This window comes from Aquarana catesbeiana, linkage group LG08 (genome assembly GCF_042186555.1).
Source record: "Aquarana catesbeiana isolate 2022-GZ linkage group LG08, ASM4218655v1, whole genome shotgun sequence".
Lineage (NCBI taxonomy): Eukaryota > Metazoa > Chordata > Amphibia > Anura > Ranidae > Aquarana > Aquarana catesbeiana.
In genome coordinates this window covers 268,382,924-268,400,660 of record NC_133331.1, presented here as the reverse complement: position 1 = coordinate 268,400,660, position 17,737 = coordinate 268,382,924, and the positions used below count along the sequence as shown (strand labels likewise).

The 17,737-nt window shown below is 43.1% G+C and overlaps 1 protein-coding gene across 1 annotated transcript in view; it reads left to right on the top strand.

Annotated features, from left to right (window-relative positions):
- Positions 1 to 679: 679 nt before the first annotated feature.
- Positions 680 to 17,737, top strand: part of LOC141106426 (pulmonary surfactant-associated protein A-like) — a 28,836-nt gene continuing 11,778 nt past the window's right edge. Inside the window, exons 1-3 of the mRNA XM_073597201.1 lie at positions 680 to 834; positions 1,443 to 1,536; positions 15,255 to 15,353. Of these exons, the coding sequence (XP_073453302.1) occupies positions 1,446 to 1,536; positions 15,255 to 15,353 (190 nt within the window). The 5' untranslated portion in view covers positions 680 to 834; positions 1,443 to 1,445. The remainder of the gene's footprint in view (positions 835 to 1,442; positions 1,537 to 15,254; positions 15,354 to 17,737) is intronic.

Here is a 17,737-nt window from a genome sequence, read left to right as displayed (position 1 = left end):
GTAACCATGTGCAGGGTACCCTTATACATTTATTATGGAGATGACCAAACCTTAGGAGGTATTGGAACAAGGTCATCACAACCTTAAAGCGGGGGTCCACCTATCTATCGTTTTTTTTTTTTTTTTAGTTCATTCACAAACTTTTCTTCTCAGCATTACATACTGACATATTGTGTGTAATATGTCCGCCTGTGTCAGATTTCGTCGGAAAGAATAACTTATATTATTCACTGCAGGCGGTTTCCATCTTCATTGTGGGCATTTGAAACCCACAAGCATTTATTTCCTGGATGTGGTGAATGCTGTGCTCCCAGCATTCACCGCTCGTTCCCGCACATGCTCAGTGGCATCCTGGGAAGCCTGAGACTAGCTCCCAGGAGTCTGGGAGAGAATAGAAACACGCCTACTCCCACGGGAGGAGAACCAGGAAGTGCAAAGAAGAATAGAAAAATAAAAGTTTTTTAAACGGCATGTCAGCATCTAGGCAAGGAAGAGAATACATACAGATATTGTTCAAAATTTGGGTGGAACCCCGCTTTAAGTTGGCTTTATGATATTACCATGAATCCTTAAAAAAGTGTTATGCACACAGAAGTTTAATAATTGTAGATCTTCTATGTCTCATGGTCTGCTTACTGGAGTTATTCTTTTATTCAGGAGAGATTTGCGGTCAAAGTTTGTATTTGCTGTTTTTGATTTATTTAGTTTGCAGGTAGAAATATGTACATAGTCAGATAACGTATCAGTATATATAGATGAACACTTTGGATTTTCTGCTTCATCTTCTCCAGGTCTCTTGTGTCTACCTTGGTCAGGTCTCTTGTGTCTACCTTGGTGAGTACAGTACCTGTATTGTACAATTAAGTACCATTTAAATGAGCACCTTACTTCTATTTCTCAATACATGTATTTCTATGTATTGGTAGGTCCAGCTGCCAAAATTACTTAAGATCTTTTTTTTTTCAATTCACCAGTTTTTGGATTGTGAGGATATTTTTAAATTTTCTATGAAAAAAATTGAATTCAACGAAAAATATTTTTTTCTTTATTTGTAGTTTTGGATAGAGTCAGGAAGAGTAAAATCCTCTGCAATGATTAATTACTGTATTTCCGCTCGGGAGATTCACTCTATTTGCTATGGTGGCCATCGTCACCAGGACATAACGTGGTATGAGATCTGGAACAGAAAAGATCATCCAGTAGGGACACCTGTTTCTCCAACAACTAGAAGGGGATTCCCCATTACATTGGGGAGATTTCCTGGTGCGTTTCCAGGAAAGTAAAAACCTCCCCAACTGGTCAATGACTTAGAACACATTCTTGCTATTAAATTTCTATGACAAGTAGTATTTTTTGAGATCCGCAAAGGCAAGTTCATTCAATAATGGAGTGGGGGCATTAGCATGAATTGAATAAAAGATTTTTTTTTTCTTCCTCTGTAGAATATGAAAGCTCTGTTGTGTTTCGGTGTACTTTTTCTTCATGCGGCTTTAGTGACGTCGAGCGATACTCCAGAAAAAGAGAAGGAACAACGAGGTATAAATATTCATATCATTAAGGGAATTTTATAAATTTGTTGCATCAATTTTCACTTTTTAAAATCAGTTATATTTTTCATATGAGTAAAAATGTGTTTATGTGATAAATATACATATATATATATACAGTGGGGACAGGAAGTATTTAAAGTATTTCGACCCCCTTACATTTTTCACTCTTTGTTATATTGCAGTCATTTGCTAAAATCATTTAAGTTCATTTTTTTCCCTCATTAATGTACACCAGCACCCCATATTGACAGAAAAACAAAGAATTGTTGAAATTTTTGCAGATTTATTAAAAAAAGAAAAACTGAAATATCACATGGTCCTAAGTATTCAGACCCTTTGCTGTGACACTCATATATTTAACTCAGGTGCTGTCCATTTCTTCTGATCATCCTTGAGATGGTTCTACACCTTCATTTGAGTCCAGCTGTGTTTGATTATACTGATTGGACTTGATTAGGAAAGCCACACACCTGTCTATATAAGACCTTACAGCTCACAGTGCATGTCAGAGCAAATGATAATCATGAGGTCAAAGAAACTGCCTGAAGAGCTCAGAGACAGAATTGTGACAAGGCACAGATCTGGCCAAGGTTACAAATTTTTTTTGCTGCACTTAAGGTTCCTAAGAGCACAGTGACCTCCATAATCCTTAAATGGAAGACGCTTGGGATGACCAGAACCCTTCCTAGAGCTGGCCGTCTGGCCAAACTGAGCTATCGGGGGAGAAGAGCCTTGGTAAGAGAGGTAAAGAAGAACCCAAAGATCACTGTGGCTGAGCTCCAGAGATGCAGCCAGGAGATGGGAGAAAGTTGTAGAAAGTCAACCATCACTGCAGCCCTCCACCAGTCGGATCTTTATGGCAGAGTGGCCCGACGGAAGCCTCTTCTCAGTGCAAGACACATGAAAGCCTGCATGGAGTTTGCTAAAAAACACCTGAAGGACTCCAAGATGGTGAGCAATAAGATTCTCTGGTCTGATGAGACCAAGATAGAACTTGTTGGCCTTAATTCTAAGCGGTATGTGTGGAGAAAACCAGGACTGCTCATCACCTGTCCAATACAGTCCCAACAGTGAAGCATGGTGGTGGCAGCATCATGCTGTGGGGGTGTTTTTCAGCTGCAGGGACAGGACGACTGGTTGCAATTGAAGGAAAGATGAATGCGGCCAAGTGCAGGGATATCCTGGACGAAAACCTTCTCCAGAGTGCTCAGGACCTCAGACTGGGCCGAAGGTTTACCTTCCAACAAGACAATGACCCTAAGCACACAGCTAAAATAACGAAGGAGTGGCTTCACAACAACTCCGTGACTGTTCTTGAATGGCCCAGCCAGAGCCCTGACTTAAACCCAATTGAGCATCTCTGGAGAGACCTAAAAATGGCTGTCCACCAATGTTTACCATCCAACCTGACAGAACTGGAGAGGATCTGCAAGGAGGAATGGCAGAGGATCCCCAAATCCAGGTGTGAAAAACTTGTTGCATCTTTCCCAAAAAGATTCATGGCTGCATTAGATCAAAAGGGTGCTTCTACTAAATACTGAGCAAAGGGTCTGAATACTTAGGACCATGTGATATTTCAGTTTTTCTTTTTTAATAAATCTGCAAAAATGTCAACAATTCTGTGTTTTTCTGTCAATATGGAGTGCTGTGTGTACATTAATGAGGAAAAAAATGAACTTAAAAGATTTTAGCAAATGGCTGCAATATAACAAAGAGTGAAAAATTTAAGGGGGTCTGAATACTTTCCGTCCCCCCATACTATATATATATATATATATATATATATATATATATATATATATATATATATATATATAATCAATCATATAAACAAATTATTATCTTTACAAAAAATATAAAAATGTTTTAAAGTGATTGTAAAGTCAAGTTTTAGTTTTTTTTTTTTTAAATAAAAAAACATGCCATACCTGCGCTGTCAAACCTCCCCTTCTCGGGCTCACTGCTGCACACTCCTGGCTCCTCTTCTTCAGGGAGTGCCCCCCATAGGAAGCCGTTTTCCTTTGGGGGCACTCATGTGGGCGTTCATAGACACAGACAGCGTGGCTTGGCCCCGCCCTATGTTTCTTATCACAGAATTTGACTGACAGCAGTGGGAGCCAATGGCTTCTGCTGCTTTCAGTCTGTCCTGTGAGAGTGGGGAGAGAAGACAGAGCCACTCCAGACAGGCACAGCACTGGATTGAGCGAGAACTCAGGTAAGTATAAGGTGGGTAAGGGGGCAATACTGATGCCTAAATATTTTTTACCTACGGGCCAGTTCACACCATAGAAATGAGCTCCAGATGCTTTTTTTCATGCGTGTTTTTGATGCGTTCCAGTGCTTTTTTGATGCATTTTCTGGTGCAGTCCAGTGCATCCCCCCCCCTTTTTTTTTTTCTTTAACCTTAAATAAGAACATGGGTGTTCCAGTGCGTTTTTGGTGCGTTTAGGTGCGTTCCCGTGAGTTTTTGATTTTTTTTTACAGCGTTCCAGTACAGTCCAGTGTAGGAAAAATGCAGCATGTTTTACTTTTTTTTCTGGAACTGCAAGCACTGGTGTGAACTATGCCATTGAAAACCATATAACTTGCTTTCTATGCATTTTTGATGCAGAAAAAAAATGCATTGGACTGCATGTGATGTGAACTGGCCCTTAATGCAGGCAATGCAGTAGGGTGAATTTGCACAGGAACAGACAGCTGACACTCTGGTAGCTGTCTATTCCTAACTGTGATAGGGAACAGTGTGAAGCCCGATTCAGCACATCACACAGCTACCTTTTTTTTTTTTGTAGAAACTATATGTGACTACACTTCATTCATGGCAATGTACAGCAGTGCGATACACTGTGCTGCTGAACAGTGCCATGCGATTCAGTATCATCCACTGAAATAAAAGGCAGAAAACAATTGTTTTGTGTGTCCTTGCTGTAACAGACGTTTTACAATTGCAGTAAATTGTCTGTCACCCTAGATAGTGTGAAATCAGCATTAGAACCACTTTAAACATTTCATTAATTTTACAAAAAATCTAAAAAAATAAGTTTTATATATATATATATACACACACACACACAGTATATATATATATATATATATATATATATATATATATATGAAGAGAAAATGGACCAATGCTTGATGCAAATATTTCTTTTACTTGAAAATTCCAAAACATACAAAACTTGAAAGTGCAGACGTGCAAGCTACTGTACAGTATTGAGCGTGAATCGTTTTTCATCAGGCTTCTCTGGCTGTGTGTGGAGAACCCGACATCATCTTCCTCTCTTATCCCCACCCAACACATCACCCCACATGTATCAAATCTAACCATTACCATTACTGATTAGTAAAGCCTAAAAGTTTAACCCTCACTACATAAAATCAATAATAAGTGACATTACAATTCCATAAACCAAAATATTTACAAAAAAGTATCATCTTAACTTCGAGCATTCTCCAGAAGTCAACGACATCTACAGTCATCAAAACATATGCATTTATAAATCAGTAATCATTCCGGTTCTTAATAATATAATTTCAGATTTCTTAACCCATTTCAACTGGTAATTCGGTTGGCCGATTTCTCAAACGGGAATTCATTCCATTAGATCTGGAGAAGATATAGAATGTATGTATCACATATCAGATCATTGGACTACCCTGTATCCACACCCTATAAAAATAGGTATAGATCATAGTCTCTATTCATACCACCCGGGTATAGAGACTGTAATCTATTGATCCACCAAACTTCACGTTTCCTCAATTTCAAAATCCTGTCCCCCCCTCTTTTGTCACGAGGTATTTCCTCCAAAACCATAAATCGCAAATCGGTATCTCTGTGTCCCATCTCAGAAAAGTGACGTGACACAGGGAGACCTGACTGTGGATGTCGGATCGTACTGCAATGTTGTACAATACGATCCTTAATTTTCTGGGTAGTCTCACCCACATAGATAAGATTGCACGGGCATAAAAGGATGTATATCACATAAGATGTCTGACATGTGTAAAAGCCATTAAGCATTACTTTACAGTAGGTGACCACGATATTGTGTCAATCTCGCCGCATTTCTCGGCGAGATTTGACACCTGCGAACCCCGTCGCAGGAGCCAGCGCCGAGATGGCTCACTCATCGGGAAAGGAAAACTTTGTTTTCCTTCCGCGATGAGTGACAGGCAGTGCTGACAGCTGTCTGGTATGAATACTGAGGCGGGAACACCGTGCCAAATTTTAAATGAAAAAAACGGCGTGGGTTCCCCCCCCAGGGGCATACCAGGGGAACCCCCTACACCAAAAAATTGGCGTGGGGTCCCCCCCAATCCATACCAGACCCTTATCCGAGCACGCAGCCCGGCCGGCCAGGAAAGGGGGTGGGGACGAGCGAGCGCCCCCCCTCCTGAGCTGTACCAGGCCGCATGCCCTCAACATGGGGGGTGGGTGCCTTAGGGGAGGGGGGCGCCCTGCGGGGGCCCCCCCACCCCAAAGCACCTTGTCCCCATGTTGATGAGGACAAGGGCCTCTTCCCGACAACCCTGGCCGTTGGTTGTCGGGGTCTGTGGGCGGGGGGCTTATCAGAATCCGGGAGCCCCCTTTAATAAGGGGGGCCCCAGATCCCAGCCCCCCACCCTGTGTGAATGAGTTTGGGGTACATGGTACCCCTACCCATTCACCTAGGGAAAAGTGACAATATAAAAAAAACACAGTACACAGGTTTTAAGAGTAATTTATTAGTCAGCTCCGGGATCTTCTTCCAACTTCGGGGGGTCTCCTTCCGACTTCTCCCGGTGTTCGGCCTCTTCTCCCGGGCCCCGCTGCTATCTTCTTCCAGCTCTATTGCCAGCGAGGGGCCCGGTCTGCTGCCGCTGTCTCGCCGCCGCTGTCTTGTCGCCGCTTCTTCTCTTCTTCCCCGGTGTTGACACGACGCTCTCAGCGGCTCGAATGCTGTGTGCGAGCTGCGGAGCCATTTATATAGGCGGTGACCCCGCCCCCTTACGACGTCATGGTCCCAGCATGCGCAGGGACTCTGAGGTCACGCCCCTTATGACGTCAGAGTCCCTGCGCATGCTGGGACCATGACGTCATAAGGGGGCGGGGTCACCGCCTATATAAATGGCTCCGCAGCTCGCACACAGCATTCGAGCCGCTGAGAGCGTCGTGTCAACACCGGGGAAGAAGAGAAGAAGCGGCGACAAGACAGCGGCAGCGAGACAGCGGCAGCAGACCGGGCCCCTCGCTGGCAATAGAGCTGGAAGAAGATAGCGGCGGGGCCCGGGAGAAGAGTCCGAACACCGGGAGAAGAGGCCAAACACCGGGAGAAGTCGGAAGGAGACCCCCTGAAGTTGGAAGAAGATCCCGGAGCTGACTAATAAATTACTCTTAAAACCTGTGTACTGTGTTTTTTTTATATTGTCACTTTTCCCTAAGTGAATGAGTAGGGGTACCATGTACCCCAAACTCATTCACACAGGGTGGGGGGCCGGGATCTGGGGGCCCCCTCATTAAAGGGGGCTCCCGGATTCTGATAAGCCCCCCGCCCGCAGACCCCGACAACCAACGGCCAGGGTTGTCGGGAAGAGGCCCTTGTCCTCATCAACATGGGGACAAGGTGCTTTGGGGTGGGGGGGCCCCCCGCAGGGCAACCCCCTCCCCTAAGGCACCCACCCCCCATGTTGAGGGCATGCGGCCTGGTATGGCTCAGGAGGGGGGGGGGGGGCGCTCGCTCGTCCCCACCCCCTTTCCTGGCCGGCCGGGCTGCGTGCTCGGATAAGGGTCTGGTATGGATTGGGGGGGACCCCCACGCCAATTTTTTGGCGTAGGGGGTTCCCCTTACAATCCATGCCAGACCTAAGGGCCTGGTATGCCCCTGGGGGGGGAACCCACGCCGGTTTTTTCATTTAAAATTTGGCACGGTGTTCCCGCCTCAGGATTCATACCAGACAGCTGTCAGCACTGCCTGTCACTCATCGCGGAAGGAAAACAAAGTTTTCCTTTCCCGATGAGTGAGCCATCTCGACGCTGGCTCCTGCGACGGGGTTCGCAGGTGTCAAATCTCGCCGAGAATTGCGGCGAGATTGACACAATATCGCGGTCACCTACTGTAAAGTAATGCTTAATGGCTTTTACACATGTCAGACATCTTATGTGATATACATCCTTTTATGCCCGTGCAATCTTATCTATGTGGGTGAGACTACCCAGAAAATTAAGGATCGTATTGTACAACATCGCAGTACGATCCGACATCCACAGTCAGGTCTCCCTGTGTCACGTCACTTTTCTGAGATGGGACACAGAGATACCGATTTGCGTTTTATGGTTTTGGAGGAAATACCTCGTGACAAAAGAGGGGGGGACAGGATTTTGAAATTGAGGAAACGTGAAGTTTGGTGGATCAATAGATTACAGTCTCTATACCCGGGTGGTATGAATAGAGACTATGATCTATACCTATTTTTATAGGGTGTGGATACAGGGTAGTCCAATGATCTGATATGTGATACATACATTCTATATCTTCTCCAGATCTAATGGAATGAATTCCCGTTTGAGAAATCGGCCAACCGAATTACCAGTTGAAATGGGTTAAGAAATCTGAAATTATATTATTAAGAACTGGAATGATTACTCGTTTATAAATGCATATGTTTTGATGACTGTAGATGTCGTTGACTTCTGGAGAATGCTCGAAGTTAAGATGATACTTTTTTGTAAATATTTTGGTTTATGGAATTGTAATGTCACTTATTATTGATTTTATGTAGTGAGGGTTAAACTTTTAGGCTTTACTAATCAGTAATGGTAATGGTTAGATTTGATACATGTGGGGTGATGTGTTGGGTGGGGATAAGAGAGGAAGATGATGTCGGGTTCTCCACACACAGCCAGAGAAGCCTGATGAAGAGCGATTCACGCTCAATACTGTACAGTAGCTTGCACGTCTGCACTTTCAAGTTTTGTATGTTTTGGAATTTTCAAGTAAAAGAAATATTTGCATCAAGCATCGGTCCATTTTCTCTTCATTATTGATTTATGGTGGAAGATTGGGAGTCCACCCTGATGGTGCTGTGATCTGACTAAAGGACTAAGAAAAGAAGGTAACCCACCTGAAGTTTGAATATATATATTATATATATATATATATATATATATATATATATATATATATATATATATATATATATATAAATATATATATAGATATAGATCTAGATATAGATATAGATCTATATATATATATTTATATATAGATAGATAGATATAGATCTATATATATATATAGATCTATATATATATATATTTATATATATTTATATATATATATATTTATATATTACAGCATATCACTGTTTACACAAATTGGCAAAGAGGACCTTTGCTGTGATTGAACCCGGACAGATCTTTTTAAATCAATGTTTCAAAGGGTGATGCAGCAATGGAAATGTATCATAGCACAGAGTGGTACTGTGGATACATATTGAATATAAAAGTGCCACGTCCTGAAACTATATTAGCAAAAGAAAATCAAGAGGGACTTTGGACTTTGTAGGCACAGTAACACCAAGTATTTATATCAAAAATAGTTTATTGAAAAAAACATATAAATAGAACACTGGTTAAAAACCACAGATCACAAGAATACATTGAGATGTTAAATAGAGCAGTTGCTATACAAAACCATCTATATACATAGCAGCTCGGACATGGGGATAACCATCCAGAGTAACGACAGGTCCGAGGTGATGGTTGGATAGCAAATCAGCAGATGATAAATTTATATCACATAAGTACTCAACATGTTGCGCGTCTTCAACGCTTCTTCAGGAGCAGAAAATGTGTTGTGGCTATCAAAATACATAACGTATAATTAATATATCACACAATAAAATCCAAAATACAAAGCGCTACAAAAAGGTAGTCATACCATGAGGAAAAAGAAAAGGAAAACCTGTGCTGGCAGGACCAATGCGGCAATGAATAGGAAACCACAGGGGGCAATTAAAGTCACCACGGGGGCGTGCAAAACATGGTACTAAGCTATGTTTCCAAAGGGTATCAAGGTAAGAAAATTGTAAATCCATGAATAGACCATGTATAGAGACAGAACAGACAATCCAGGAAAGGAGAGGGCGAAGGGAAAAAGAAACACACGGGGGGGGGGAGAAAAATGGAGAATCTGAGAGGGGGGAGGGGAAAGGGGAGGGGGGAGAGAAGAGGAAAAAGGGTAGGGAGGAGGGGGCCCACAAACGGATATGACGGGGGGGGGGGAGGTTTAAAAGGAAAGGGGCAAAAAAATTGTACTTACTGTGTACATATGTATCAAATCATGAAAAACGACCCACAAATGTTTGAAAAAAGGAGAGGCAGACGGAGCAAATTAGCACCACACGTATGAATTCAATAAGTATCTAAGGGAACATCTTATGACCTACAAAGGAATGTAGAACTAAATTCAATAGTTTAGTCAGCAGATAGGGTTTTTTTTTATTAAATTAACAAAATAACATAAAACTAACTCACCAATAGTTTAATTGATTCTTTAAAGAGATATGTATCTTATGCATGGGAAAGCCTCATGGGGTTCAAACAGGTAGGTATAGATGCTTGTCAAAAAGAACTTCAAGTAACCAGCAGTAGTGTGGATACTAAAGACAGTAGTTACATCCGCCTACAATATAAACAAACGAAAGAGAGGGGGGCAGTAAGGAGAAAAAAGCAGGTGACTGAATGTTGCATGTCCTGATAGAGCTAATGCCTAAGCAGGGATAAAAGTACCTGGGTCCCATAGGAGGAGGGTTAACAGCGTGTGGTGCCATCCGTAGGTTGGAGCGGGTTGTAGACAGTGACAGGACACCGTCTGTTATGAATGCCCATCCCGTCCGTAGTCAACCAATTGGCGTAGCCGACGTGACGTCATCCGGGCCGGCCGAAAAGCTTCCAGTGCGCATGCGCACCACTCGGCCAGGAGCGCCATCAAGGATATAGGCGACGCGCCTACCAAGGGGAGGGGCGCAGGCAGCACAGAGCAAAAAATGGCCAGCTGGGAGATGGAAAGACCCATGCCGATGTTCTGACGAGAACTGTCCTCCTATCGGATAGTGTCCGCCCCGTACTGCGCAGGCGCAGCGCTTGCGCAGTACGGAGGAGAAGGAGATGCCGAAAATGTCCAAAGTTGATCAGCTGACCATCAGCTGTACACTGCCCTTGGGCACTTATTAGTGTTGGCTTTGTAACAGGGCCCCTCGTGGGCTCGCTTCTCTCGCCACGCTTCGCTCGCCACGCTTCGCTCGCCACGCTTCGGGCACAGTCTCGCTGCGCTCGGCATCTATTTATTGTAACTCTATTTTCTCTTGGATAGTAGGGAATGAACCTGGACACAGGGTAAGAATAAAAGCGCAGGCGCCGTGTACAGCTGATGATCAGCTGTTGAACTTCAGAGACTTTCGGCGGCTCGTTTGTCCTCCGTACTGCGCATGCGCAGTACAGAGCGGACACTATCCGATGGGGGACAGTATTCGACAAGACACCGGCCATTAAAAGCGTTACAGCCCCAAGGAGATAGGTGCTGTGACGCTGGGCGGCCGCATGGTAACCGAAGACCTGCCACCAGGTGGCGCCCAACCAAGCCGCAGTGGAAAGACCAGCACAGGGAATAACAGTAGAGGAAATACACATGTAGACAATTAGGTAAATACAAATAGGCAAATTAAACATCAATGGTCTTCATAGCAGTACTGCTATAAGCTATAAAGCTAAAAAATGCACTATGATAAGCAGATACACTCGTATATATTGTTTTCTATAAAGTCACAGTTTTAAAGTTTTAAAAGGACCTAAATCATACAGCAGGACTGGGGAGGAAAAAGGAAAATAAACATCTACAAATGAGGAGAAACTGCAAATGACTATAAAATAAAACCTATATACTGTATATCAGATACTGAACCCGGACTGATCTTTCAGGAAGAGACATACATTTAAATAAAGAAAGGGTTTGTAGGATTGAGCCTCATTAATGTCTGGGGCCCGCGTGGCATCCAAACGTTCTATCTAAAGTGTCACCTTTCTGAGTATTTGTTTGTCCCAATCACCACCTCGGGGGTTTTTCGGGATCACTGCCAGGGCAATATAAGAAACCACCGAGGTGTTGAATTTGTGATAAAGGTCTAGATGCCTACTTACTGAAGTGACCATTTTACCCCCACCTGAATAGAAAATATGATCTTTGATACGAGAACGAAGTTGCCTAATGGTTTTCCCTACATAGAAAGCTCGGCAGCTACATGTCATTAGATAGACTACACCCCGGGTTTCGCAATCAGCGTGGAAGGTGGGGGTAAAAACTTCCCCATTAGGTAGTGTAAAACAAGTGCCTGTGCGAATCCAGGGGCAAAAAGGGCATCTACCGCATCTTGTGATCCCGTTCGAATAATGTTGGGCTAAGGGGTTGTTTTGGTAATGGCTCGACGTGAGTTTGTCCCGTAAAGATCTGGACCTCCGGAACGTGATAGCCGGGGTGGGGATAACATATTTGGTCAAAATGGGATCATCGAGTAGCAAGGACCAGTATGCTGTTAGGATATCACGTTCTTCTGCATGATGTTTGGAGAACCTGGTGATATATCTTACCGTATGGCTAGGTTTGGAGATCTTATTCTGATATAGCAGAGAGTTGTGCGATTGGCGCAATGCTTTGTTATATGCCCGACGAAGGAGGGATTTACTGTAACCTCTTGCCCTCAACCGATCACGAAGTAAGTTGGCCTGACACTTAAATTCCTCCGTGAAAGTACAGTTTCTACGGAGTCTCAAGTATTGTGCATATGGTATGCTGCGAATCAGGGTATGCGGACGAGCACTTTCGGCATGTAAAATAGTGTTGCCTGCCGTCTCTTTTCGAAAGAGCGTAGAGGCCAGGCAACCATTGCTGTCTTTACAGATCGTGAGGTCAAGAAAGGTGATTTTGGATCGATCGCTGAGGACTGTAAACTTAAGATTGAAAGAGTTACAATTCAGAATCTCAATAAAGGTGTTTAAGCTTTCCGTAGTACCCGACCAGATGACAAATATGTCATCAATAAAACGCAGCCAGCACAGTGCCTGGCTCGTGAATTGTGACAAATTATCATCTGAAAAAATGGTGCGTTCCCACCCCCCCAGGTACAGGTTGGCATAAGTGGGTGCACAACATGTGCCCATAGCCACACCCTGTACCTGGAGGAAGTGGGACTCTTTGAAAGTAAAACAGTTATGTGTAAGTATGAATTGTAACAAATCCAGGATAAACTCACAGTATTCCCATCGATGGTGGGTTTGTTCACGAAGGAAGGTACATGCTGTCCTGATGCCCTGCTCGTGAGGGATGCTCGAGTAAAGAGCCTCGACATCCAGAGTCATGAGCAGTGCATCAGGAGGCACGACCATCCCCTCGATATGTTTAAGAAGGTCTAATGTATCTCTAATATAAGATGGTAGTGCCAACACATGTGGTATGAGTATCGAGTCAACCAAACGACTGGCATTTTCCGTGAGGGAGCCAATGCCTGATACTTTGGGTCTACCAGGGGGTTTAATGGAGTTTTTGTGCACTTTAGGAAGTGAGTAAAATGTAGCCAATCTTGGATGGCGTGTATTCAAAAAATTGTAAAGCTCCTGGCCAATTAGGCCTCCCTGGTGGGCAGAACCAATGATAGTCAAAAATTCCATTCTGTATTGGTCAATTAAAGCTGAGTCGATCCGTATATACCACTCCCTATTGTTCTAGATATTCATAACCATCATTTCGTAGTTGGCCTTCGTCATAAGGATGATATTTCCGCCCTTATCGGCGGGTTTGATTATAAGATCTGGGTGATTCTGTAACTGTGAAATTGCTTGTGTCTGTGCCAGAGAAAGGCTCTTATGTTTGGGAGTGATGTCCATTTTTTTGATATCACTGATTGTTCCCATCAGGAAGGCCCAAATATTGGAGTTGGTCATAAGGTCAGGAAAGCGTTGAGATTTGCATCTAAATGCAACTCTTGATGTCAGTGTTTCAGGACTGGGGTTCGAGGCAACTGGAGTATCAGTCTGATTTAGTTGTTCATTTTCGTCTAGTAGTAGCATTAGGTCACGGAGGGCCCGAAAGTCCTCCATTGTATAGTTTTTAACTTGTTCAGAAATTTGTTTGTCCTGTATGGATCGAAGACGATAAAGATAAAGGTCCTTGATTGTTTCATATTTATCAATTGCCATAGAGGGGCAAAAACTAAGGCCCAATCGAAGAACCTCTAGTTGGTGAATGCTGAAAGAATATGGTGTTAGATTTAAATGTCAAGGTTAGAACTCAAGTGGGGAGTGGTGTGTGGGCAGGTGTTTGAAAATTTGGTGGGGGATTTCTAATTTGGGAGACATGTGCGTCTAGAGTGCTTTGCCGTGTAAACGTTTGTAGTTGTGTGGCAAGTATATTATTGCTGGAGGTGTTCAAGAGTGATGATTGTGAAATCTCGGCAGCAGCAGCTCCCTGCAAGGAAAGTCTACCCATGTCACCTACGGTAGAGGGAGGGATCACATTCATAGGCGTAGTTTGTGTCTGTGATTGTGAGTTAAGAAGGTGAATGGCCTGTAGGGCTGTTGCACCCAGGTATTTGCCTGGTGGGTGACCATTTGTGTCTAGAGTTTGAGGGGTGTCATAAAGGGGCCTAACATGAGAAAAGGTAGTTTCTGAAGGGGGACGTTTTTTGAAGTAGGGTGTGTAAGACACACCACCAAGATCCCGCCTACGTGCTCCTTGATGAGAATGGTGAGCTGTAGAGTTGTTTTTCCTGTAAGAAGGCTGTGGAGGAAACAAAGAAGAGTCAGATTCTGTGTCATCATCAGTAGTATAAGGAATATTTCCCTGGCTTTTAGATGTACAATGCTTAGTCCTAGACCCTTTGTTTTGGGAAGATAGCTGCCAGTTATACGCGAAGCCCTCCATGAAGGCCAGCCTATCCTTGGATATTTTATTTTGTTTCTTATAAATAATGTCTCAATGTGATTCTGGTAACAAAGTCCTTTATATCTTGCCAGCGTTTGGTATATAAGGCATGAGTTTTTATACTCTCGTTGGAAGACTGTAACAATACAATCTCCTGATCGAGTGTTGCAAGTTCTGATTGATATTGGGTGATAAGGAGTTTCATCAAGTTGATGCTGGTTTTTAACCAGTGTTCTATTTATATGTTTTTTTCAATAAACTATTTTTGATATAAATACTTGGTGTTACTGTGCCTACAAAGTCCAAAGTCCTTCTTGATTTTCTTTTGCTAATGCTTCAAAGGGCTCTAAAGTGTGGGGGCTGGTAAATCCAGAAGTTAATTTAAAAAAAAGAAAAGAAAAAAAAAAAAGTTACTTAAAATTAGAAGAAATGAGGTTTAGTCTTAAACTACGTAGAGGGTTTTTTACTGTAAGAATGGCAAGGATGTGGAATTCCCTTCCACAGGCGGTGGTCTCAGCGGGGAGCATCGATAGTTTCAAAAAACACCTAAGAAGCACCTAAATGACTGCATTATACAGGGATACACAATGTAATACTGACACATAATCACACACATAGGTTGGACTTGATGGACTTGTGTCTTTTTTCAACCTCACCTATTATGGAACTATGTAACTATGTTTAAAGTGATCCCAGGGTCACCTCACTCTCAAATTGTGCTGAATTGTATGCTATAATTAAATAGAATTGCCTGAATTGTTTGGAATTCCGGGACCACAAGGAGAACCAGGACCCCCGGGCCCCCCCGGGCCCCCGGGACCACCAGGAGACTGCAAGAATTCAGGTAGGATGGAACATTGTACTCAAGAATTTTTGCTTTAAATGACATACTATATCTAGATGATATCATTTTTAAGGTTAAAGTAAAGCTCTAGACAAAATGTTTTTTTCTTAGCTTTGAAATATGAAGAAAGGTTAAACCTCTGCTAAGTTTATAATGCTGTGTCCTATTTGGGTTAATTTTATTTTTTTGATGGATGTTTAATATTATTTTTCAAACATTTTGATATGGAAACCTATTACAAAAATTCCTTTGAAAAATTATTCCTTTATTTTACAACTAAACGTCTGATACAGGGATCAGCATGCAAGATATATGCATGCAAGATATATTGCAAAGCATTCTGTAAAAGGAAAGGCCCAGCACTGGCTGTGTACACTGAAGCAGCTTGTGTACAGCTCAGAGAGCCCAACAGTTTGATTTGAGAAACAAAATGAAAATTAAATGAAATGAAAGTGGTGTAAGGGGGTTCCTCTGTGTGACTCAATTTAGGGTTTGTCTAACCTGATCCCCCCCACTTTGCCATAACTGTTAGGTAGAAGCTGGTATTAAAGAGGAAATTTCTTCAACCCTTGTTCACTAGACATGTGCAATTTGTTTCGGTCCGAATACAAATTTGGACAAATTTTTGGTTATTCAGAGATTGGAATGTATCCAAATCTCCAAATAAAATTGTAACGAATAGTAATGAATTCTGTTAAAAAATTAATTTTGTTTATTTATTTTCCAAAAAATTCCTACTTTTTAGAAATTTAGAACAATTAGAATTTGAATCGTTCGAAAAAATGATCGATTTGAATTCTGTGTGAAGAATAGCTGGTTGTTAAGCAGCGGGCAGTAAGCTGCTTTGTCCTTAACAACCGTGAGTCATCATCTGTCAGCGGGCTTTTCCACTGATCGATGAATGTAAAGAAAAGAATGATGGCATTGCCAGGCAATAGAAAAATGTTAAAAAAAAAACGGAGTGTGCCCCCCCCCCCTCCCAGTCCATACCAGGCTCTTTGGGTCTGGTAATGAATTTTAACCACTTGCCAACCGCCTAACGCAGATATACTGCGTCAGAATGGCACGGGCAGGAAAAATTACGTACCCGGTGCCCGAGGTGGTCGGCATTGTTAGGGGAGCGATCCGTGCTGAGGGGGGAGGCCACTCATTCGTGGTCACCCCCTCGCGATTGCTCCCAACGAATGACAATCTTCCTCTGCCTCTGTAATGTAAACAGTGGCAGAGAAAGTGATGTCATCTCTCCTCGTGTCGGTCTTTTCGTTCCGGCGCCGAGGAGAGAAGACATCCAAGTAAGTGCACCAACACTACACGTACAGTAGAACACTCTAGGCACACATTTCACCCCCCAGTCACCCCCCAATCACCCCCCTGTACCCCCTGTCACAGTGACACCAATAGCAGTTTTTTTTCTGATTATTGCATTGGTGGCATTTTGTGACAGTTATAAGTGGTAGGGCAGTTAATGTTAGGCCCCTTTAGGTCTAGGGTACCCCCCAACCCCCCCTAATAAAGTTTTAACCCCTTGATCACCCCCCGTCGCCAGTGTCACTAAGCGATCATTTTTCTGATCGTTGTATTAGTGTCACAGGTGACGCTAGTTAGGGAGGTAAGTATTTAGGTTCCCCGTCAGCGTTTTATAGCGTAAGGGCCCCTATATACTAACCAGTAAAGGTTTTAACCCTCTGATTGCCCCCTAGTAAACCCTTTCACCAGTGATCACCGTATAACTGTTATGGGTGAGCTGGTTAGTTAGTTTGTTTTTTATAGTTTCAGGGTATCCGCCGTTTATTACCTAATAAAGGTTTAACCCCCTGATATAAGTTAAGTTTTAGGGTCAGATAGGGTCTGCGTCGCCCCAGGCAACGTCAGGTTAGTGCCAGTACCGCTAACAGCCATGCACGCAGCATACACCTCACTTAGTGGTATAATATCTGAACGGATCAATATCTGATCCGATCAGATCTATACTAGTGTCCCCAGCAGTTTAGGGTTCCCAAAAACGCAGTGTTAGCGGGATCAGCCCAGATACCTGCTAGCACCTGCGTTTAGCCCCTCCGCCCGGCCCAGCCCAGCCCACTCAAGTGCAGTATCGATCGATCACTGACACTTACAAAACACTAAGCACACATAACTGCAGCGTTCGCAGAGTCAGGCCTGATCCCTGCAATCGCTAACAGTTTTTTTTGGTAGCGTTTTGAATCAGTCGCTAACAGACATGAGCTTTTTTTCCTGTGAGTCTCACTAGTGTACCACTAAATTTAGAGCCCAAAATGGCAAATTGATGGTACACTAGTGAAGAGGCCTACACGTTTCTGAGCATGACAGATGGTGAAGAGGAAGTTACTCATCTGTCAGATTCAGGCTCAGAATACGATCCTGTA